Consider the following 24,104-nt stretch of genomic DNA (forward strand, 5'->3'; position numbering starts at 1 on the left):
TATAGGGAGTAAATAAACACTTCTATAAAGTGCCTAGCCCTAACTGGCTAACCTCAGCCTGCAGAAGGAGAGTGAGTACTGAGGAGGAAGGGCCAGGTGCATTTTTATTTCTTGTTCCTATGAAAAGAATGGGAAGACACTGTTTCCTAAGTCTGTCTAACTCATACCCACATAATTCTTGGCTCCAGGAGCCTGTAAGGAAACTTTGAGCTGTTCATAAATACAGGTGGCATTTAGAAGTGAAAGCACAGCTAGTACACAGGAATTGGAGGGAAAACAAGTAACATTTAACTGGTGTACAAGTTGAGTGATTGGTCTCAAATGGTTTGGATTGCATATTGAATTGGAGGGGTTGTCTTTCTTTATTCAGTCACATGTTGCACACACACACACACACACACACACACACACACACACCCAAAACCTTTCCTCTTAAGGTCCTTAAAACACTGAAATCACTGTTTGCATTTTTTAAGACATGTGAAGACAGATGGTGCCATCAAACTACAGATATCTACTGAAGCAGTCTCAGTGATGGTGGTGAGAGCAAGAAGAGAGCGCGGTGGACATGGAATAACTTGAGCTGGGTAAAAAAGGCCAGTCCTGGTAACATCAGCTTATTCCAGCTGGGAGTCAAAGTCAGCCTGCACCCAACTCTCCCATAGGACACTGGGAAATCACTGATGCATTAAACAGGGGATGGAACATGTTGGGAATGCTTGAAGCTGGGTTCAAATCTCATATGCAATTAGACTTACTGCTGGGCAAGTCACTTAAGTTCTCTAAGCCTTAGCTCCCTCCGCTTTAGCAGATACTACAGATAATACAACCTTCCTCATAGCTCAGGGTTCCCTCACAGAGTGCTGCGGTAAAGAAATATGCAGGTTTGAGTCAGATGGATTTGGGAGGTTAATTTAAGATAAGTTATAAAGTGTGGGTGCATAACAGGAGCTCAATAAATGGAAATTCTATCCCTTATTTTTAACTATGCTTAAACACAGTTAAGAACTTGGAAATCACAGCTCTCTCTTTCTTACATACCCTCGAAACAGTAAAAGAGTAAAAGGAAAATTATATGCCCAGTATCAAAAAGTCAAAGGCAGTGACAGATGAAATAGGTTTCTCTAACATCAGTTCCCTTGATTCTAAATAGAGTTTGGAGGTGTAAGGAGAGCAACACAGGGTACTCGCCCACAGTTAACCTCATATACAATGGTGAAAAACTGAAAGCTTTTCCTCTAAGATCAGGATCAAGGCAAGGAAGCTCACTCTTATCATTTCTATTCAACACAGTACTGGAAGTCCTAGCAGGGCAACTAGGCAAGAAAAAGAAATAAAAGACATCTAAATCAGAAAGGAAGAAGTAAAATTATCTCTGTTTACAGATAACATTATCTTCTAGGTAGAAAACCATGAAGATCCCACCAAAAACCTGTTAGAACTAATACAAGAATTCAGCAAAGTTGCAGGATACAAAATTAACACACAAAAATCAGTTGTACTTTTACACTAATAATGAATAAACAAAAAGGAAATTAAGAAGACAATCTCACAAGAGTATCAAAAGAATAAACTACTTAGGAATAAACTTAACTAAGGAGGTGAAAAGCCTGCACACTGCTGAAAGAAATTAAAAACATAAATAAATGAAAAGACATCCTATGCTCACAGACTGAAAGGTTTACTAGATTCCATGCAATCCCTATCAAAATCCCAATGGTGTTTTTTGCAGAAATAGAAAAAACAATCTTAAATTCTTATGGAAGTCCAAAGAACCCCAAATAACATAGCTAGAGGCCTTACAGTTCCTCATTTCAAAACATATTGCAAAGGTATAGTAATCAAAACAGTATGATACTGGCATAAGGACAGACATATAGACCAAGGGAACAGAGAGGAGAGCCCCCAAATAAACCATGCATATATGGTCAAAAGATCTTTGACAAAGATGCCAAGACTGGATATCCATAAGCAAACGAATGACATTAGAATCTCATCATACATAAAAATCAGCTCAATGTGAATTAAAGGTTTAAATATAAGACCTGAAAATATAAAACTTCTAAAAAAGCACAAAGAAAAAGCTTCTTGGCAATACTTTTTAATTGATTTGAGAGAGGAAGGGAGGAAGGGGGGGGGGAAAAGAGAGAGAGAGAGAGAGAGAGAGAGAGAGATATTGGTTTCACTTACTTATGCATTCTTGTAGTACCCTGACGAATGATCGAACCTGGAACCTTGGCGTATTGGTACGACACTCTAACCAACTGAACTACACGGCCAGTTGAATATGACACCAAAAGCACAATCAACAAAACCAAAAATAGGTAAATGGGATTACATCAAACTAATATACTTCAGCAAAATAAAGGAAACAGTCAACAAAGTGAACAGTCAACCTACAGAATGAGACAATACTTGCAAGCCATATATCTGATAAAGGATTAATATCCAAGATACACAGGGAATTCCTGCAACTAAATTATTAAAAAGAAAAACCAACAACCTTTTTTAAAAATGGTCAAAAGACTTTAATAGACAGTTCTCCAAAGAAAACATCCAAACAGCCAACAGGTATATGAAAAGATGTTCAACGTGATTTGAAATGCAAATCAAAACCTCAATGAGATATCATGGCATACCTATCAAGATAAAAAAAACAGGAAATATATGCTGGATAGGATGTGGAAAATTGGAACCCCTGTGCATTGTTAAGGTGGGAATGTAAAAATGATGTGGCCACTATGGAAAATGGTATAGAGTTTCTCAAAAAAATTAAAAATAGAACTACCATATGAACCCACAATCCCAGTAGCAGATGAGGATCAAGGTAAATATCTGGAACCCTGGGCTTCCAGGACGGATCACAGAGTGTGACCGAGAACTCACCTGGACTGGCCCAATGCTCTTATTCCGGCCTCCAGGCATGCCATCTTCTCTGATTGCTGAAAGAAAACATAAGCAAGAGTGAGAAGCATGCCCACAGAAGTCTAGGCATGAAAAGAGAACTTCTTTAGCCAAAAGCACAGGGTAATAATTAGTGAAGCCAAGATTAAAACACAGGTCTTTCTGGCCTCAAAGCACATACTCTTATCCCAGGCTACCTCATAGCAGATAGCTCTGGGGCCCCAAGGTGCTGGGTATACACTATACACCCTCTATACATTCAACATGTTCAACCAACGTGACTGCATTATTAATAGTCCCACAGTTACAAATATCCCATCAGGATGACACATCTGAAGACTTTGGTAAATTCAGGAGAGGAATAGAAAGAATATTTTCATTCTCAAATATTTTTTATTTCCAGTGTAAGTTTGAGTCTCATTTGTTGAATGAGAAGAATGCATTTTTTATTTACTTTAAAAAAATTAATCAAAATATTGACTTTCATCATTCCTCCCTATGAAGGCAGTCAGTAGAGTTCCATTGCCATTGATTTTCCACTCAGGTGATTCAACAAAAGGAAAAAGTTATTTAGCATTTTCTTTTTTTTTCAAAATATATTTTTATTAATTTCAGAGAGGAAGGGAGAGATAGAAACATCAATGATGAGAATCATCGATTGGTTGCCTCCTGCACACCCCCTACTGGAGACCGAGCCAGCCACCTGGGCACGTGCCCTTGAGCAGAATTGAACCCGTGACCCTTTGGTCTGTAGGCCAACGCTCTATCCACTGAGCCAAACCAGCTACGGCTATTTAGCATTTTCTAACTGTAAAAAAGCTAGATTTAAATATTTAATTTAAATATTCCCCATCCTTTAAATAGTACTAACCTCATTAAGAATTACAACTACTAATACTATTACTATCATCATTGATGGAGCACTTATTACGGGGGCACAGAGAAGAAACCCCTAATTTGCAATTATAGAAAGCCTCTGGTGTCTGGAAAAGCTTCCTAAAAAAAGACAACTGCTAAACTGAATCTTAACAGATGATCAGGATTTATGCAGGCAGGGAAAAGGTCTCTAAGCTGAGTAAACAGCACACAGAAAAGCTGCGAGCTGCAAGTAAGCATGGAGTGCTCTTTCTGGGAATTTCCAAGTGGTTCAATCTGGATGGATGAGGAGACAGAGAGAAGGGTAGCAAGAGATGAGGCTGGAGAGGCCAACTGAGGCCAGATCACAGAGAGCCTTGAATGCCAGGCTCAGAGTATGCCCTTTAGCAGATGAGCCTGAGGATGACAGAATGCAGGAAAAGGATGAGGTCAGGTTGACATTTTCGAAAAATCCGTGATGGCCACTGTGGAGGGGGGTTTGGAGGGTGCCGGGGTCCAACCCCAGCAGGTCCAGGGGTTCCCAAAGGCGTAGACGGAGTCGGCGAAGAAGGAATGACACGGGGGCAGCGTTCAGTTGATCAGCAGCCTAGCCAGGATCTCTAGCCCAGATCTCCAGCCAAGTTCTGGTCTGGATCTCCAGAGAGGTTCTGCTTCGGATCTCCAGCGAGGTTCTGTAGCCATGTTCCCTCGCTAGGTTCTCCAGCCAGGTTCTGTCCAGGCTCTCCAGTCAGGTACAGTGTCCAGGTTCCAGTCAGGTTCTCCTGCCAATCTCTGTAGTCAGGTTCAGTCCAGGATCCCTTGCCATGTTCTCCCGCTAGGCTCTGTCTCTAGGCTCCGAGGCCAGTCCCGGTCCAGGATCCTCCGGCATGCTCTCTCCAGCGAAGTTCTTCTGTCTGTAGGCTCCGTGTAGGTTCTGTCTTCTTGATTCTGTTCTAAGTTCTGAGTGTTTCTGTCTTGTTACAATTGTATTTATACCAGTTGATTCAATCCTATCAATCTCTATTACAAAGGTTAGGGCGTTTCTTATCTCCATTCCAGGGAGAAGAGATTATGTAGTTTAAGCATGATTGTTCATAGTTAAAGGGATTAATTACCCGCCTGGCACTTAGTTGAGGGGTTTTATTCCCTCCCTAACTTCAGGGGAAAATCCCTACCTGGGGATTCAACCTTTCTCGGAGAGGTGACTTTGGTTAAAACACAGCGCCAAGAAGGTGAGCAAACATATTAAGAACAGTATGCCATATATGCCAGGTCCCTTGAAACAGCAAGGATGGACCGGCTCCCGGCAGGAGGGAGTAAGGGGATAAACTAACGGCATCATATGAGAACAAGCTTTTTTTTTTTTAAAAAAAAAAAAATTTCTTTATAGATTTCAGAGAGGAAGGGAGAGGGAGAGAGAGAAAAAAACATAAATGATGAGAGAGGATCATTGATTGGCTGCCTCCAGCACGTCCCACACTGGGGATTGAGCCCACAACCCAGGCATGTGCCCTTGGCCGGAATCGAACCTGGGACCCTTCAGTTCGCAGGCCAACGCCCTATCCACTGAGTCAAACCAGCTAGGGATGAGAACAAGCTTCACTATAATATACCTACTTGAAAAAAAAAATTACCATGAAGAATATAGAAAGTCCTTGGGGAAGGTTTGGTTGCCTCAAAAGGTGAGGGCTCCAATCATAACAACACTCAGTACCTGTGGTAACTGAAAGGCTGCCCGGAAGTTCGTTTTCCTTAAAAGCAGACGTCATTCATGGTATCCTTAGATTATCCTTCAGAATTAGACAAGTTTGGGTCTAATCCTGTTTCTGCCTTGTCTGCACATATAGATAAATTTCTTCACATCTCTGAATAAATAAGACTTCAGAATAAATAAAATTTACTGAAGAATAAAGAGGGGTTAATGAAGCTTTTTTTATGGGCTATTGTAAAGATTATATATAAAACAATACAGCTCAAGAACCAAGCATACAGCCTGGCTTATATAGTAGGTACTCAGGAACTAATCCTTCCCTCTCCCCAGCCTCTTTTCTCCAAACACAGGAGTTAAAAAACCAAGATTCCATTCTCAACTTTGCTGGAGCCTTAGTATCTTCATCTGTGAAATGGAGGCAACAGAGTCTTTCCTGCTGTGTATTTGGAGGGGAAAACATACATAGCCACATACATAGCCTATGTTAGAATCATACCTGGTTGTCTGGGAGCCCTCTTTCAACACTCTAACCACTAAGCTACCTGGCAAGGCCTATCCAGGCTCACCTTACATTTTCCCTGCCTCAGTCCTAGAATCAATCAATTCTCCAAGGACTCCTTTTATTGATATTTAGAAGCCAGGCCTGGGTGCTAGGTATGCTCATTGCTACTGCGGTATCACTGCTTTAGCCACTTTCAGTGGAGAGCTATATATATGTATACCAAGTCATGCATCTCCACACTTTCTATCTATATTTTTATCAATCCACCTAAGCATGAGTCCATGTTGATCCCTCTGATTTCCATCTGGCACCAGAGGTTTCATTCTATCCTTCCCCTTTCCTGATTTATCACTTCTTTTTCTGATGTTAGAAATCTGACTCATTATCTACAATATATTTATTTACTTGTCAGTTCAACCCTAGTTCCCAAATAAAGTAGTGAGAACTCTGAGAGAAATAAATTTACAAACTAGGGTGCTTTGTTTGTATGGGGTTCTTTTTGTCTTCCACCTTACAGTATAAAATCAATACCTGCTTTATCAAGGTCAGCTCCTTTCTTCCCATTCCCTTCAGTTAGATTTATTTGTCACAGTCTGCATTTCCTCCCATACCCAGGTTACTTTAAAAAATAAACAAACCAACCAACAAACACGACATACAGTAAAATTTATGGTGTATAATTTTATAGGTTTTGAAAAATGCATAAAACTATGAGTTGAACATCACAGTTCCATGCAGGACAGTTCCCGATTCCTTAAATATTCCCCAAAATATTCCAATGGCAACTTTAATTCCACTTTCCCAGCACCAACCAGGAGGTGGCAGGGTTTCCCTCTTAGAGGAAGCCTTTACCAGGCAACTGAGCCTGCTTACTCAGCATGCGAATGGGCCTGGCAGGCAGCTCCCATCCCTCCCATCCCTCCCATCCCTCCAGTCATCTGGCTACGGTTACAAAGGTTAAGAGGTTAAGCTCCTTCTTTCCTAAAACAGGTGAGTTTGGCTGGAAGCCTCAGAATCTCACAGGCCAACCGAAAAGCCAGATGATTCATCTTAGTCAAGAAGGCAACCCACAAATATGCTTTGATAAAATCTTCACAGTGAAACAAACAAAACCCCACCAAAAATCAAACAAAAAAATTTTTTTCACAGTGAGGGTAACAAAGGGAGATAAAAAAAAAAATTAGAGAACACCACCAAATCAGGTGAAGGTGGGCAGATGACCACAAACTCTCTTCAAGACATTTCTTGTTTGATATTGGTGGCTGGTGTGGACACCTCACAAGGTGATCTGATCATAAATTCCTAACTGGGAAGGTCATGGTGGGTAGTCACGTCCCAAGCATATTACTTCTTTAGTAAAAGATTTATCTTTGCCTTAAGCAAGCCCTGTCCATTGTTTCTATGCATCTAGGTTACCACACCTTTGAAATAAACTACCCTCAAGAGAGTACATAATCTTATCTACCCTGTAATCCAATCCACATGACCACCCTGAAGACAGCGCATAATTTTAACTGCCTTGTAATCTTCCTTACATTCCCTTCTCAATCTCAAAATTCGTAAAAGAAAAGCAAACTGTTGTTCTCCAAAGCATTGATCTCTCTCAGTCTGATATACCTGCTTCCAGGTATATTCTTTTTCTGGCTCAAATAAATTTTTCTGAAAATTCTCTATAGATTTGGCCATTCTTAGGTTGACACCACCATTAAACTAATATCTGGGGTAAATCACTTTACCTTCCTAAGCTGCACCTGTAAATTGACGGTAATAGTTAATAAGAGGGTTGGTTGTGCGTATGAGATAATACATAGAAAGTGCAGAAGAGTTTCCGGTACACACAGTGCTCATAAATATTAGTATTATAAATAAATGATTTAAATTTATCTCAGTGACCTTCTATATCTTTTACCTTTTTTCATAATGGCCAAATTTTCAAAAGGTTCTTCTTACCCCACACACAATAAAAAAAAAAGCAGTCTGGCTCTGGCCACTGTTGCTCAATGGTCAAAGCGCTGGCCTAAGCACCAAATGGTCACAGGTTAGATTCCTTGTTGCTGGTTTGCTCCCTGTCCCATCTGGGCATGTGTGGGAGGCAACCAGTCGATGTGGTGCATATTGATGTTTCTCTCTTTTTTTTCTCTCTCTCCCTCCCTCCTCCCTTGTACTCTTTCTCTGAAAAGCAATGGAAAAAATATCCTCAGGTGAGGATTAACAACAACAAAAAAACCCACAAAAAACAATCTGGATGCCTGCACTCATTAATGCTATAGATCAATTTGATCAGTGCACTAAATCAGACTAACCCCCACCCCTGCATACTAATGAATCCCTAACACCTTGCTGGGTACTTTTTATACATTGTCACATTAATTCTCTACAGAACTCTGAAAGATTAAGTATTATCAGACCATATTACAGGTAAGATAACTGAGCATCAGAGATACAAAACAAACTAACTGCCCAAGGTCACAGAGCTAGTCTGTCACCGATCTCTGCCTCCAGAGCCTCCATTCTTTCCACTGAACTACTCCTCTCCACCATCCATGAAAACATCCTACAGTTGGGACACTGGCCCTCTTCTGTATCCAAGTTCTCTTTGGGCGATTTCTACCCACTAACAAAGTCTTACCACTTCTATGCCAACAACTCCATCTTGCAGGCAGGGCTTTTCACCTCAGTTCCAATTCTAGATGTCCAATTTCCTTGGTGGACATCTGTATGTGTCCTTCTCGGGTACCTCAAACCCAGCATTATCAAGGCCAACATTGTGCCCCACCTTGCTTTTTTAGCCTGACTTTTTTTCCTGGGAGGGTCAGTACTATTTTTAAAAAATATATATTTTTATTGATTTCAGAGAGGAAGGGAGAGGGAGAGAGAGAAACATCAATGACAGAAAATCATTGACCAGCTGCTTCCTGCACTCCCCCTACCGGGGATCGAGCGGCAAACTGCGCTGCACATGTGCCCTGACCAGGAATGGAACCATGACCTCCGGGTTTATAGGTCAACACTCAACTACTGAGTTACTCTGGCCAGGCGGGAGGGTCAGTACTATTAATCCAAATCTTCAACTTCAACTTTTGCTGCTGCCTAATAGCCAGTATGTCACCAGCTCCTACCAGATGAGCTTCTCCCACATCTCCGCCCCCGCTCCCCCCTCAAGTCTTTCATACCTTTCTTTTCACTCTCTAAAAACTTTCAAGGTGACTTTTCTTCTTCCCCCACCCCAATCCATTCTTCAAAGCTGCCCTCTGGATACATCCTCTTACAATACCTGTTAATTTTGGTCATCTCCAGCTAATGACTCTTAGAAAGCTTCCCAACAAATCCCAAATTCTTCACCAACATGGTCACAGACTCCTGAGCATACCTAGCCTCTGAGTTTGCCGTGACTCTAACAAACAAAATGATATCACATTCAGAGGACCCACTACCTTTTTATCTTTCATCAAAAATCCCCGCTTCCTGTTATCACACACCCTGCGAGAAGAACTAGTGGAGCAATATGAACCCCAGTTTGCACTTGATTGTTAACTGGGGTCTTGCTACATGAATCCTGTGCATTCATTCTCACAGAATCCTTAACGTCTCACGAGTCTTTATCCCCACGTAGTCTGGGAGGCCCCTGTAGGCAGGAACGGTGTCAGATTCATTTTTGGGTTATGAGTACACAGTACAGGGCCTGGCATATAGTGCAGGCTTGGAAATGAATAACTCCAAGGCTTAAAGCTGACACTAAAGGTAAAGTGATGGATGAAGGGTGGATAGTAGAGCCACAAGCACCACTCACCCTTCCGGTTCATCCCCATCTGGAGGCACTTGAGTAGGCGGCAGTACTGGCACCTGTTCCTCTGCTTCCGAGACATGACACAGTTCTTGTCACGGCTGCACCGATATACCCGCTTGTTGCAAATGCTCCGCTTGAAAAACCCTTTGCAGCCCTCACAGGAGATGATTCCATAGTGCAAGCCTGTGGCGCGGTCCCCACAAATGAGACAGGTTCGTTGTTCAGCCCGATCATCTGGAACAGAAACTGAACATATTCAAGTTAGAATACAGTGGGAATAATGGCTTTACGCCTGCTGTTCTAAAACAAAGAATGCTGCTCTGGATAGATCAAGAACATTATCGTCTCCAGGATAACTGACAGACGGGCATCTTTAGAACCCTTGTCCTAGGAACAGATCCCTGCATCTACCTGCAGATACCACAAATACAGCCTATCAGAAAAAAGAACTCGTGCTCCTCTCCCTAGTTTTCATCATCACTTGGACCAATATCCAAGTCAGAACATGGAGATATCCTTAACTCCTCCCTCTCTCAGCTTTTTCAGCCACAGCTCATCACGTTTACCCTTTGCTACAGTCTTCTAAATCTTAGGAACAAGCTTTAGAATTTTTTAAAAATCAGAAATTATGCTAGTGCAGGAACTAGCATATTAAATTTCATTCCTTCTAATTTTAACACTCCTGCTGAGATAAGGGTAGATGCAGAACTTGGTTAGAGTCTCTATGATGTTTTTTTCAGAGGTTGGAGTCTCTATGACGTTTTTTCAGAGGCAAAAAACATCAAATCCAAAGAAATAATGAAAACGATAAGGCAGTTGATATGGTTGGCCTAGAAGATTAATAACAACCTGAACCAGGTCCAGAGCCCTAGCAACATCTTTCCAGAGCATCCCTGACATACAGCTGCTCAAAGTAATGGAAGTTCCATCTCTACATTATTTAGCAGGAATAATAAGTAAATGAGAACAAAAGTATTTATAAACAAATCTGGTCACCAATCTGACCAGAATTTTACAATTCTTAAGTTCTTGTTTTATAAAAGTGGAAGGACTCCTTAGTTATAACTAACCAAGGTTACATTGCAGGTTAAGTCTCAAAGAGATTATTAATAGCAACTTCTGAGACCATGAATGCTACAGAGAAAATGCTAATTTCATTTTATTGAATGAATGGAAAAGCTATATATATAAAAGCCTAATATGCAAGGTGTCCCCTTGGGAGTTTGACTGACCAGAAGTTCGCTCGCTTGCTTTGATGTGTGCTAACCACTAGGGGGCAGCATGGAATGAAGGAAGGTCCCGGCCAGCAGCTGGCAGCCGGGGAAGGAAGGCCCCAGCCGGCAGCCGCTAGGGACCCTACCAGTGCACACATTTCGTGCACTGAGCCTCTAGTAAATGAATAAAATGGTATGTGCAGGGCTTTCCAAATTACAAGTCATAACCCAGCATATCATGACTAGTATTTTTGGAAAAAATAGAAAATATCAAAGTAAATCACATGTAGTAAGGATAAAATATTGGGAAAACTTTCTTTCAATTAAGGCATGTACATTTGTCAGTATATACATCTGTAGAAAGCTGGATCACTTCCTAGCTTTGTAATCATGGACACATGACTCAATTCTCTAAGTCTCACTATCAACTGTAAAACAGATAATATTAGCACTCACCTCAGGAAGTTACTAGGGAGTAAATGATATAGACATACAATAGTAAATAATTAACATATACCTAGAGCTTATTATGTGACAAGCTTTGTTCTATATGTGTTACATATAATAATTCACTCATAACTCTGTAAGTGAATATTACTATTATCTCTATTTTGCAGATGGAAAACCTGAGCTACACACAGGTTAAGAATTATGGCCAAGATCCCATAGCTAGTAGGCAGCAGAGCCAGCAAAAGCAGACAGTTCTGCACCAAAATCTGAGCTCTTTCACACTGCTTAATATAATGCCTCAGTTATAGTAAATACACACTGAATGACAGTTGTGCTATTGTTATTCAAGATAGGTTTTCTGTAAGATTAGAACCTGATAAAATTTGCGACATTGCTATAGACAGAGCAATTCAGACAATGGAATACTACACAGCAGTAAATATATTTGAACCACTGCAACAACAAAGATGACTCGTACAATGTTGGGTAAAAGAAGTCAGAAAAAAAAATACTATAGGGTTCCATTTACATTAAATGAATCAAAACAAGCACAGAGGGGAAAGAAACAGTGAGGCAAGTGCTGGGGTGAAGAGGAGCTTTTGGATCCTGGCAATGTTCTACTTCTTGACTTGGGTGGTGCTAGCTTTATAATAAACCATTAAGCAGTACACTTGTGTTTTATGTACTTTTCTCTAAGTGTCGTATTTCACAATAAAAAGGTTAAAAAGAAAAGCTAGCAGGGCACTTCAGGAAAGGGAATGACATCATCCATGGCAAAAGGAAGGAAAACGAATATAAGGAGTGTTTGAGGGAACTGCACAGGATATTATCTATTACAGTTAAGTAGTGAGATCTTATGGAAGAACTAGAGGCTCATGCACTGGTGGGGTCCCTCGGTCTGGCCTGTGGGGATCGGGCCAAAACCAGCTCTCCAATATCCCCCGAGGGGTCCTGGGTTGCAAAAGGGCACAGACTAGGCCAAGGGACCCCACCGGTGCACGGATCTCTGCACCAGGCCTCTAGTATGCATACAAGATCTTTGGTTAATCTCTTCCTGCCCTCCCTCGGCCCCTCTGAGATTCATCAGTCTGTTCCATGTTTCCATGCTTGTGTGTTGAGCGTCTGACCCCTTGTGGTCAGTGGGCATCATATCTACCAGTCGAATGGTCACTTGGGCTTTTATATCCATAGACTAGTGACCCAGAGCACAAAATTGCAAGAGACCCAGGATCCAGAGTCCTGCGGCTCGGCAGGACCCAGAAACCCGCCTGCCATGCCAGTGGGACCCAGAAACCCACACGCACCTCTGGTCAAGTCCCTGCCCACCCACGTGCCTCGCCATGCACGCAGCCCCGCCCAACTGCGCGTGCCTGCTGCGCATGCAGCTTCCTGGTGATTGGTCATTACGGTGTGATGACCACAGGCTTTTTATATATAGGATGGTCAGAGATAAGTCTAGAAAAGTAATTTGGAATAGACTGCAATAGAATTTACCCTACTCATAAAAAGCTACTGAGATTTTTAAATAGAGATATGTCTAGAAAAAAGTAAGATTAGGAATATTAATCTCACAAAGATGTGCAGATGGATGGCATGGGCCATCTAGGTTCCAGAGGGGGATGGAGAGGAGGAGGAGGTAGGAAAGTGTCAAAAATAAACTGGAGATTCTAAACCAAGGTGGCTATGAAAAATGTGGTATCACTAATAAAAAAGTTGAAAAGCAATAGCTCAGTGAGGGAGAAAAATCAACGACTTTAGTTTTAGAGAGGATGATGGGTGAGTCAAGCAGAAATATCCCACAGGCAGTTATCTAGGGGGCAATGGTTAAGGCTAGAGTGAAGGATGTGGGAGTCATCAACACATGGAATAGCTGAAATAATGGCAAATACTCCAAGAAGGAAGATGTGTGGAGAAGCAGCAGCAGGATGAAACCGGAAACAAAGAGAAGGGAAGGGAATAGGTTAAAGAAGGAAAGTGAGATGACATGATCAAAGAAGAAATCCTATATAATAAAAGGGCAATATGCAAATTGACCCTAACAGGAGAATGACTGGGAATGACTGGTCACTATGACACACACTGACCACCAGGGGGCAGACGCTCAATGCAGGAGCTGCCCCCTGGTGGTCAGTGTGCTCCCACAGGGGGAGCTCTGCTCAGCCACAAGCCAGGCTGAGGGCTGCCAGCACAGCAGCGCTAAGAATGTCCAACTGCAGCTTAGGCCTGCTCCCCGCTGGCAAGTGGACATCCCCCAAGGGCTCCCGGGCTGCCAGAGGGATGTCTGACTGCCAGCTTAGGCCCGATCCCCCCGGGGAGCACACAAGAAAGGAAAGAAAGAAAAGAAAAAAGGAAGAAAGAAGGAGAGGGGAGGGGAGGGGAGGGGAGGGGAGGGGAGGGGAGAGAAAAAAAAGAAAAGAAAAAGATAAAATTACTTGCCCAGGTTCAGAAAAGTAAAGTGATTCACCCAAGGATACATAGTAAATCAGCCAGTGATGGAGCTGGTACAACCTTAACTACTTTTCCAAAGACAAACTTCCCATAATACCAAACTACCTTTTATGGGGGTGGAGTGTAGGAAGAGGATGGTATGCATCAAAATTGAGCCTTAGTGCTGCAGCTTTTTTTTTTTTTTTTTTTTTAAGCCAAAGAAACAACATGAGTCACAACAAAATCTGCGAAAATAAAGAACTAGAGGTATTCTTACCATCCTGTGGGTGAACACTAAGTACCTTCATATTAGTGACCAGTTCTACTTTAATTTGGTTAAATACAGATCAAGCTTTGTAACCAAAACACTTCTTACTCTCATACCTGGACTCAGCCCTGCGGTTAACAAAAATACCTCCCCCACCCCCAAGAAGAGCATTGTACCCATTCCAAGGGCTTAGGTTACACAAATTACATTTGGAAACTGATTTTTATCAAAACCTGCTTTTCAGACTGTGATGAAGGCCAGACTTAGGAAGTAGAGAGCACAGCTGCTCACTTGACCAAAATTATACTGACATTTAAGGCAATCTGGAACTTGCCTAGCTAACGGGTATTTAAACAAAGGGGATCTGTTTCAACTGGATTACTGGTTCCAACTCCTTGATCAGCTGCACAGTCTAATGACTGACTCCACTCAGTTTCACAGGTTGCCACCATCTGAAGTGAAGGCAAAGGCCTCAGGAAGTGTGGCAGAATTGAAATTAGAAATAGGTACCCTCTAAATTTTATTTGCAAACATAGAATTTAACAGAAATAATTAAAAATCATAGGATGTCTGCTCTAATCATAAACTTCTCGTCCACTACACATATCACTATAAAAATCCATTTCCAGGGGCCACACATGAGTTCCTCAGGAGACATTTCTAAAAAATGACATCAGAACAACAAAATGACAACAAATACATACATATCAACAATTGAATCCAAAATTCAAATGAATAAAAAATTTGATGAACAGAATAAACTGGTGAATGGAATAGAATCAGGGGCATGGAAATGGAACAGACTGACGATTCTCCCAGGTAAAGGGGTTTGGGGGGCGTGTGGGAAGAGATTAGACCAGGGGTGGGCAAACTTTTTGACCCGAGGGCCACAATGGGTTCTTAAACTGGACCGGAGGGCCGGAACAAGAGCATGGATGGAGTGTTTGTGTGAACTAATATAAATTCAAAGTAAACATCATTACATAAAAGGGTACGGTCTTTTTTTTCAATAGTTTTATTCATTTCAAACGGGCCGTAGTTTGCCCACGGCTGGATTAGACGAAGATCATACATGCATGTATGCATTACCTATGAACACAGACAATAGGGTGGTGAGGGCCTGGGGTGGGGTGGGAGCCGGGTAGAGGGAAGCTATGGGGGGGGGGGGGGAGAGGGACATCTCTAATATTCTCAATAATAAAGATTAATTTAAAAAACATTTTTAATGACTTCAGTTGAATGTAAACATGTGAGCAAATCACAAGACCAGTGTGAACCAAATGACTGGGAGTTATCTTTACAGATCACTGAATAAAAGATGAAAAAGGACAAAAGAATATATTGCTGGCATTAACTGCTTAGGCTTGCAAACAATGATGAAATGATTCACAAATTACAATTAGCTGAAGCCACAGGAAATGAATCTGGGGAAAGTGCTACCCCATCACTCAACAGGTAGGGCCAGAAAATAAAAGTTCTGACCACAATCCCTAGTTCCTCCCGTCTCATAAGGAGGAATTTCTGAATTAAGAATTAAGTTTCTATTTGTATAAAAAAAGTTTTCATATTCATGCATTTAGGTTTCCAGTTGGAGGAAAGAACCTGCAAATCTGTGGTCTGTCCTATTTGAATTAATATTGGGAAGAGGAAAAAGAGAGTTGGTTGTCTGAGAGTTTTCTTTGAAAAAAAAATAGATATTTAGTTATTAATAGATATCTTGGACCCACATGCTATAATTCTAAACAAGTAAGTATTTTTGAAGCTGGAAGTATAGACACTGATTCACTAATATTTACTGCTTCTTGCTTCAATCACTTCTTGACATTTATTCACTGATAACTATCTGAGGGTTCCTCTAGCCCTTCGTGTACCTCACAATACTGGTGAGGATTCAGTGAGGCTTTTGATCTCAGGCTGGTCATTTTTCTGCATACCAGAAAGTAAAACAGTAACTACAGTGATTTTTATTTTTTATTTTATTTATTTTTTAATTTTTTAAATTTATTTTTTATTTTATTTATTTTTTACAGAGAGGAAGGGGGAGGGATAGAGAGTTAGCAACATCGAAGAGAGAGAAACATCGATCAGCTGCCTCTTGCACACTCCCTACTTGGGATGTGCCCGCAACCAAGGTACACGCCCTTGACCGGAATTGAACCTGGGACCCTTGAGTCCGCAGGCTGACGCTCTATCCATTGAGCCAAACCGGTTAGGGCAGTGATTTTTATTAATACCAAATTTTCTTTTCTTTTTTAGTTGTATTTTAATATTTATACTTTTGCCCCAGTTTTGAGACATAATTGATATATAGCAATGTATAAGTTTAAGGTGTATAGCATAATGACTTCACTTAATATATTGTGAAATGATTGCAAGGATAATAATTAAAAGGATAAGCTATGAAGTCAAACTGAGTTCAAATATCTGCTTTTCCATTTATTAAATGCATGGCCATGCTATCTGTTCCCTCTTTGTAAAACCTGGATAACAATAGTACTTATATCACAAGGCTGCTGTGAGAATTGAGTTAATAATATATGTGCTGAGAACAGAGTTAATGTGAAGTTCCTAGCGCATGGTAAATGTTCGATAACTCTGAGATAGTAATATTACTATTATCATATCATAACCATTTGTCTCAAGAAATCCATCAGTAAAATGAGGACAGTAATTCCCCCCGGAAAGTTCCTATGAGGACTAAATAGAAATGTATGAATGTGCCCCATATATCCCAAAGTTCAGGGTGCCTATGAAGAAGGGTGGTAATTCACCGGAGTGAGCTTGTAACTCTTGCATGCCTGGTATCTACTGGGTTTTGCCTACCAGTCAGGTACAGAAAAGTGCCTTCTTATAGCAACTTAACGTATCTGACTCTCCTCAGCAGCCTCTTTGCTCCCCTTCACATCTACCTATGGTTTTGGAGATTACTCCTTCAGTTAAAGAAACCACAACTTATTTATCGACCTTTTGCAGTAAATTATCCTTGATGGTTTTTTGTTGTTGTTTATTTTACTATAATTATAAAGTCAAAAGCAAAAGCAACCCCAGCTTTGCATCCCCATTAGCCACTATTTTAGCTCTATGACAATCCCTCTGAGCTTCAGTTTCCTCATCTATAAAGATAAAAACACACACATTTTACAGGATTGTAAAATGAATGAAGAGATTAAAATATGCAAAAGACTTGTGGTGTACTAGAAATGTAGATCAACAAATGTAGTTGTCTTTTATTTTATTGTATTGGTTTTCCCAAGGAGTTTATTTGGACAGACCAGGGGACAGGGAGGCCCTGCATCTCAAAGGTTTTGGGGCCTCTTGGTGGTGAAGTGTGGTTGTGCTGGTGATCAGGTGGGGCAGTGGGAACTTGATCTTGGAATCGTGAAACTGCCAGTCTGCCGAGATCTCCTTCATGATATGGATTGAGTGGGTGCAGGCACGGTGCCCGGCCCCCACGTCTCAGTAGCACTACGTGACCACACCTGTGGTGGTCAGGCTGATACTCCCGGTGGATGTTGTGGGTGCCACTGTAAGAGTTGTAGCACAGCCAGATGCCAGGTTCTTCACCCAAAGGGGGTATTTTTCAAAGATCTACCCACAGTAGATAATTTCCCCTGCAGATTTCTTCATCTTCTTCAACTGAGATGTAGTATCAGAAACAGGACTTGGAGATGACATGGTCAGTTAGGTGTGAAGATGTGTATGTGGTAGAGGATTGGTGTGCGGCACTTGGGGGTGGGCAGGCAGCACCCTACTACTTGTACTCTGGCAGCGTGCCCAAAACCTTCATAGCATTCTCTCTACATTCACTGCCACCAACAGAAGGTGTAGTTGTATTTTCTTATGATTAGTTATTATTTCTTTACCAAGGGATCATAGCTTTTTTAAGAAATACCTTCCATGCCGAAACCGGTTTGGCTCAGTGGATAGAGCGTCAGCCTGCGGACTGAAAGGTCCCAGGTTCGATTCCGGTCAAGGGCATGTGCCTGGGTTGCGGGCACGTCCCCAGTAGGAGATGTGCAGGAGGCAGCTGATCGATGTTTCTAACTCTCTGTCTCTCTCCTTTCCTCTCTGTAAAGGTTCAATAAAATATATTTAAAAAAAAAAAAAGAAATACCTTCCATGACTTTGAGTTTAATTTATAGGCCTCTATCAGAAAGGTGAAAATACACAGATTGCAATTATACCAAACAATTAAACTAGAGTTGCCAAAATATCCTTTAGGAAATATGTATACGCAAAATTGTCTTCGGGTTTATTCCAAAGAGACTCCCAGGGACTTCCATTAGTGTAGTTTCCAACTGTCAAAATCTTGTGCTTCCATCACCAGACACAGACACTCAATTGGAAGTTGATCTGGCGACTGAAGGTTTCAATGATAAGGACATTACTGACTTTGAAGGTTGATTTTTTTTTTATGTATCTAAGTCAAGTGTGATTTCTTTGATTATTCGGTTTGGGATTATGAAGTCATTAAATTTCAGAAACAGAGGAGCCTGAAGAGATATATTAGTTCCGCATCCTCACTTTACAGATGAAGAAACTGAAGTACAGAGAATTAAAGTAACTCCCACATGCTTGCATAAGTAACCTCTACATTACAACTGTCTCTGCATTTCACTTGGCCTTTATATCTATAATACTCAATGGCTGCTACTCTGAATCACATGGATTTGCAAACCGAACTATTCTAGTAAATTGATGACTCTGCAGAAATTAAGAATACTGTGGATTCATCATGAGTGTTAAGATGTTCAAAGCAACTTTCTGAAATTTTAATATCAATACGTAATATAGATGGGCCTTCAGAATCCCTATATAGCTATCACACTGAAATCCTTAAAAATACAATCATGCACCGTTTAAAGACAGGGATATACTTCTAAGAAATGTGTCATTAGTGATTTCATCATATGAACATCATAGAGTGCACTTACACACACCTAGATGGTATAGTGTACCACACACCTACGCCATGTGGTACAGACGATTGCTCCTAGGTACAAAGCCTGTACCACATGTTAGTATACAAACAAGAGATTTGGTAAACACGAGATGTATGAGGCTGCTGCCACAATAACATGGCATATTGTTATACAGAAAACTTTTTTGTAAATAAACTTTTTTTTTACAAGAGTACACTCTAAAATAACAATAAAGAGTATATTATAATAAATATATAAACCAGTAACATCATTAATTATTCTATGTGATTGTATGTGTACTTTTTAAAAAATATATATTTTATTGATTTTTTACAGAGAGGAAGGGAGAGAGATAGTTAGAAACATCGATGAGAGAGAAACATCGATCAACTGCCTCCTGCACATCTCCTACTGGGGATGTGCCCGCAACCCAGGTACATGCCCTTGACCGGAATCGAACCTGGGACCTTTCAGTTCGCAAGCTGACGCTCTATCCACTGAGCCAAACCGGTTTCGGCTGTATGTGTACTTTTATATGAGTGGCAGCACAGTAGTTTTTTTTTACATCAGCGTCATCACAACATGTAATGCCTTGCACCATGACATTTTAATGTCTATGACATTACTACATAAGAATTTTCCAACTCCATCATAATCTTATGGGAACACCATCCATCACATCTGCAGTCCGTCATTGACCAAAATGTTACTATTAGGCACATGACTGTAGATGTAAATTCTATTGGACTAGCACATAAAATCTTATAAAATAAAAGAACTCTGGAATGTTTGCTGGATGAATGAAAGAAATGGGACAAGCATCTTAATTTTCTCCTTTTTAAAACACTTTCCTCCCTTGACTTCCAGAATACCACTCTCTTGGTTTCCCTGTTTCCTCTCAAACCACTAGTTTCTCAGTCTCCTTTATTAAGCATTCTTTGGAACTCCCGAATGCTGGCATATCCCCAGGGGTTAGTCCCTGGAGCACTTTCCTACACATATTCTCTCTTTAGATGACTTTGGCCTTCCATTTATATTGTGATAATTCGACAGAGTGTATGTTTACAAAAACCTCCCTTAAGTTCCAGACTTCTATATCCAAATTGTCTATTTAATATTCCATTTGGCTTTCTAACAGGCCATCTCAAACTTACCAAAGTAACACATCATTTTATATTCTACTCCTATTTCCTATATCAACATGTTTCTTGGATAACCTGCCCCCCTCTTACTAACTGAAACCAATATCCATTAGATGTTCAAGCCTATAATCCAGGAATCATTCATTAATCCCTTTACTATATTCTGTCATCCAAACCATCAGCAAACCCTATCAATTCTCCCTTCTTCCATTTAGCTAGATTTCAGGTGGTTCTGAATGATGGTTGTTCTGTATTTCAGTTGTAGTTCTATGTGGTTGAGGGAGGTTGCTGAGTCCCACATTTACCTATGCTCATTTTGCCCAGTATATCCTAGCCTAATTCTTTGACCTCGTCTAATTCTTCCCTTCCTCCACTCACTATGCCAGATGCTGGAAAGAATCCTTTCTCACTGTCAAAGAGCAATTCATAACTAAGTAGAGGATTACAGAGGGCTCAATCATAATACATCAATTCAGATGTTTAACATTTCTAGTCATATACAGCATTGTAGAATTGTGGGAAAACACCCTGCGTCATAAAGTAAAGGGTGGCTATTAAAGAAGAAGGCTGAGAATTGTAAAAGATCTGAGAATTACCTAGAAATATAAGAAAAACATTTTAATAACTATAGATTGTATCCCTTTTCTATTTTCAGTCTTTTAACTTTCGTAAAGAAAACTCATCCAAAAAAGGATCTATATCCAGAACACTCAAAAAACTCCCAAAATTCAGTAATTAAAAAACACACAAACCAACTAAAAAGTTTTTAAAACTTGGACACTTCACCAAAGAGGTTATGTGGCTGGCAAAGAAGTATATGAAAAGACATTTAACATCATTAGCCATTAGAGAAATGAGATACCACTACACATTAGAATGGCTAAAATTTTAAAATGATAATACCAAGGGATGTTGAAGATTCAGAGCATTGCAAGGAAGAATATAAAATGGACAGATTCTTATAAAGTTAAAGATATACTTACCATATGACCCATCAAGTTCATCCCAGGTATTTAACATAAAAAATGAAAACTTAGGTTCACACACATATTTGTACATGAACATTTATGGCAGGTCTATTCATATTCACCCCCCCAAATTGAAAATAAACAAAATGTCCTTCAGAGCTGAATGGATCAGCAAACATACAAGGGAATACTACTCATCAATTTTTTTAAAAAAACAACTAATTGTTGATATATGTAACAATTTGGATGAATCTCAAAGGCACTATAGTGAGTGAAAAAAGCCAGCTTCGAAAGGTTATATACGATTCTCACAGCCAATTGGCCTGGAGGTCAAATCCTCCCCAGTGTTACCTACAACAATCAAGGCTTAACTACAACAAGACTGCGCACAAAGACCAGTAGGGGGTGCACCAAGAAAGCATAAAAAATGCGGAGACAAAGAAACAGGACACAAATGACAGAAATGGAGGAAAGCAAACTGCGGGATATAGAGTTCAAAACCACACTTTTAAGGTCTTTCAAGAACTGTCTAGAAGCCGCCGATAAATTTAGTAAGACCCTCAAAAAGACTGGTGAGACCGCCGACAAATGTACTGAGATCCTCAAGAAATCTAGTCAGACCCTCGATGTTGTGATAAAGGACCAACTAGAAATTAAGCATACACTGACTGAAATAAAGAATATTATACAGACTCCCAACAGCAGACCAGAGGAGCACAAGAATCAAGTCAAAGATTTGAAATGTGAAGAAGCAAAAAACACCCAACCGGAAAAGCAAAATGAAAAAAGAATCCGAAAATACGAAGATAGTATAAGGAGCCTCTGGGACAGCTTCAAGCGTACCAACATCAGAATTATAGGGGTGCCAGAAGATGAGAGAGAGCAAGATATGGAAAACCTATTTGAAGAAATAATGACAGAAAACTTCCCCTACTTGGTGAAAGAAATAGACTTACAAGTCCAGGAAGCACAGAGAACCCCAAACAAAAGGAATCCAAAGAGGACCACACCAAGACACATCATAATTAAAATGCCAAGAGCAAAAGACAAAGAGAGAATCTTAAAAGCAGCAAGAGAAAGAAACTCAGTTACCTACAAGGGACTACCCATACGACTGTCAGCTGATTTCTCAACAGAAACTTTGCAAGCCAGAAGGGAGTGGCAAGAAATATTCAAAGTGATGAATACCAAGAACCTACAACCAAGATTACTTTATCCAGCAAAACTATCATTCAGAATTGAAGGTCAGATAAAGAGCTTCACAGATAAGGAAAAGCTAAAGGAGTTCATCACCACCAAACCAGTATTATATGAAATGCTGAAAGGTATCCTTTAAGAAGAGGAAGAAGCTGGTGGTGGGTGGGTGGATGGGAAGAGATCAACCAAAGAACTTGTATAGCTATAAGCAAAATCCATAGACACAGACAATAGTGTGGCGAAGGCCTGGGGGGATGGGCAAGAGGGGTCAATGGGGAAAACAAGGGGATATATGTAATACTTTCAACAATAAAGATTCTTTTTTTAAAAAAAAAAGAAGAGGAAGAAGAAGAAAAAGGTAAAGATACAAATTATGAACAACAAATACGCATCTATCAACAAGTGAATCTAAAAATCAAGTGAATAAATAATCTGATGAACAGAATGAACTGGTGATTATAATAGAATCAGGGACATAGAAAGGGAATGAACTGACTATTCTTGGGGGGGAAAGGGGTGTGGGGGATGTGGGAAGAGACTGGACAAAAATCGTGCACCTATGGATGAGGACAGTGGGTGGGGAGTGGGGGCGGAGGGTGGGATGGGAACTGAGAGGAGGGGAGTTATGTGGGGAAAAAAGAGGAACAAATCCAACAATGATGTCCAGGCCTCCAGCTCTGAGGTGTAATAATCTGAACAGTAAAGATTTAATTAAAAAAACACAACACAAAAAAACACACAACAACAACAACAACAAAAGGTTATATATTATATGATTCTATATAATATGGACAAGAAGATAAAATTATAGTAGCAGAGATCAGATCAGCAGTTGCTAGGGGGTTAGGAGTAAAGTGAGGGTATAACCACAAAGGGTTAATGAAAATGTTCTGTATCTTTGCTTTAGTGATGGTTACACAAATCTATATTCATAGAACTGCACCCTAAATTTTACTGTATGAAAGCACCTTATCCAACATTATTGTAAAGCTTTGGGCACTAGGTCATCAATTATTTCACCAAGATCTAGGTAAAATTCCAATGATTATCTCGGTAAAACATGTACAACTTGTCCTAGAAAACCAAAAGAATCTTTTAGTCTAAACTAGTGAAAAAGTCCCGGTAAGCCACTGAGACTCTATCTCTTTTCTTTTTTTGTTAATCCTCACCCAAGGATATTTTTCCATTGATTTTTAGAGAGTGAAAAGGAGGGGGAGAGACAGAGAGAGAGAAACACATCATTGGCTGCCTTCCACATGCGCCCCAACCTGGGCTGCGGATAGAGCCTACAACTCAGGTACGTGCCCTGGACTGGAATCGAACCCGTGACCCTTCAGTCCACGGGCCAACGCTCTATCCACTAACCCAAACTGACTAGGGCGACGCTCTATTTCTTCATTCATTAAAAGAAATACACCCAGGACAGAGTGTATAACTTACAACTGTTTAATAGAGGCCTCTCCTCTGGCAATTTGTAACAAGGTTAAGAAAGGCTACTACATGCTCTCCCTAAATCCAGCAGTGATGTCCAGGTCTCCAGCTCTGAGGTGGACCTCTGTTCCTTTGAGCAAAGTACACTAACCTCTTGAACATATTTGCAAAGGGAGGACTAACAGGAATGTGAAGAGGGCTCTCTTCTACATCCATTCACAGACCAAAGCTCTCTAGGGGTTCCCTCGCATCTAGAATCAATCAATCTTTGTTTTCTGAGCTTGGTAACTCATCCCATACCCTGCCAGGTTGTTTTCTATGGTCAT

At 40.5% G+C, this 24,104-nt stretch overlaps 1 protein-coding gene and 1 pseudogene across 3 annotated transcripts in view; both read right to left on the reverse strand.

Moving 5' to 3' along the window:
• The window catches only part of NR6A1 (nuclear receptor subfamily 6 group A member 1), a 176,310-nt gene that overhangs the window by 23,347 nt on the left and 128,859 nt on the right, over positions 1-24,104 (reverse strand). For all 3 annotated transcript variants that reach the window (XM_059657988.1, XM_059657987.1, XM_059657989.1), the window contains 2 exons: positions 9,763-10,005; positions 2,887-2,942 (listed from right to left, as the gene is read on the reverse strand). In XM_059657988.1, the coding sequence (XP_059513971.1) occupies positions 2,887-2,942; positions 9,763-10,005 (299 nt within the window). The remainder of the gene's footprint in view (positions 1-2,886; positions 2,943-9,762; positions 10,006-24,104) is intronic.
• Positions 17,415-17,905, reverse strand: LOC132212668 (large ribosomal subunit protein eL20-like; annotated as a pseudogene).

Source organism: Myotis daubentonii, chromosome 11 (genome assembly GCF_963259705.1).
Source record: "Myotis daubentonii chromosome 11, mMyoDau2.1, whole genome shotgun sequence".
In the NCBI taxonomy this organism is placed as follows: Eukaryota; Metazoa; Chordata; class Mammalia; order Chiroptera; family Vespertilionidae; genus Myotis; species Myotis daubentonii.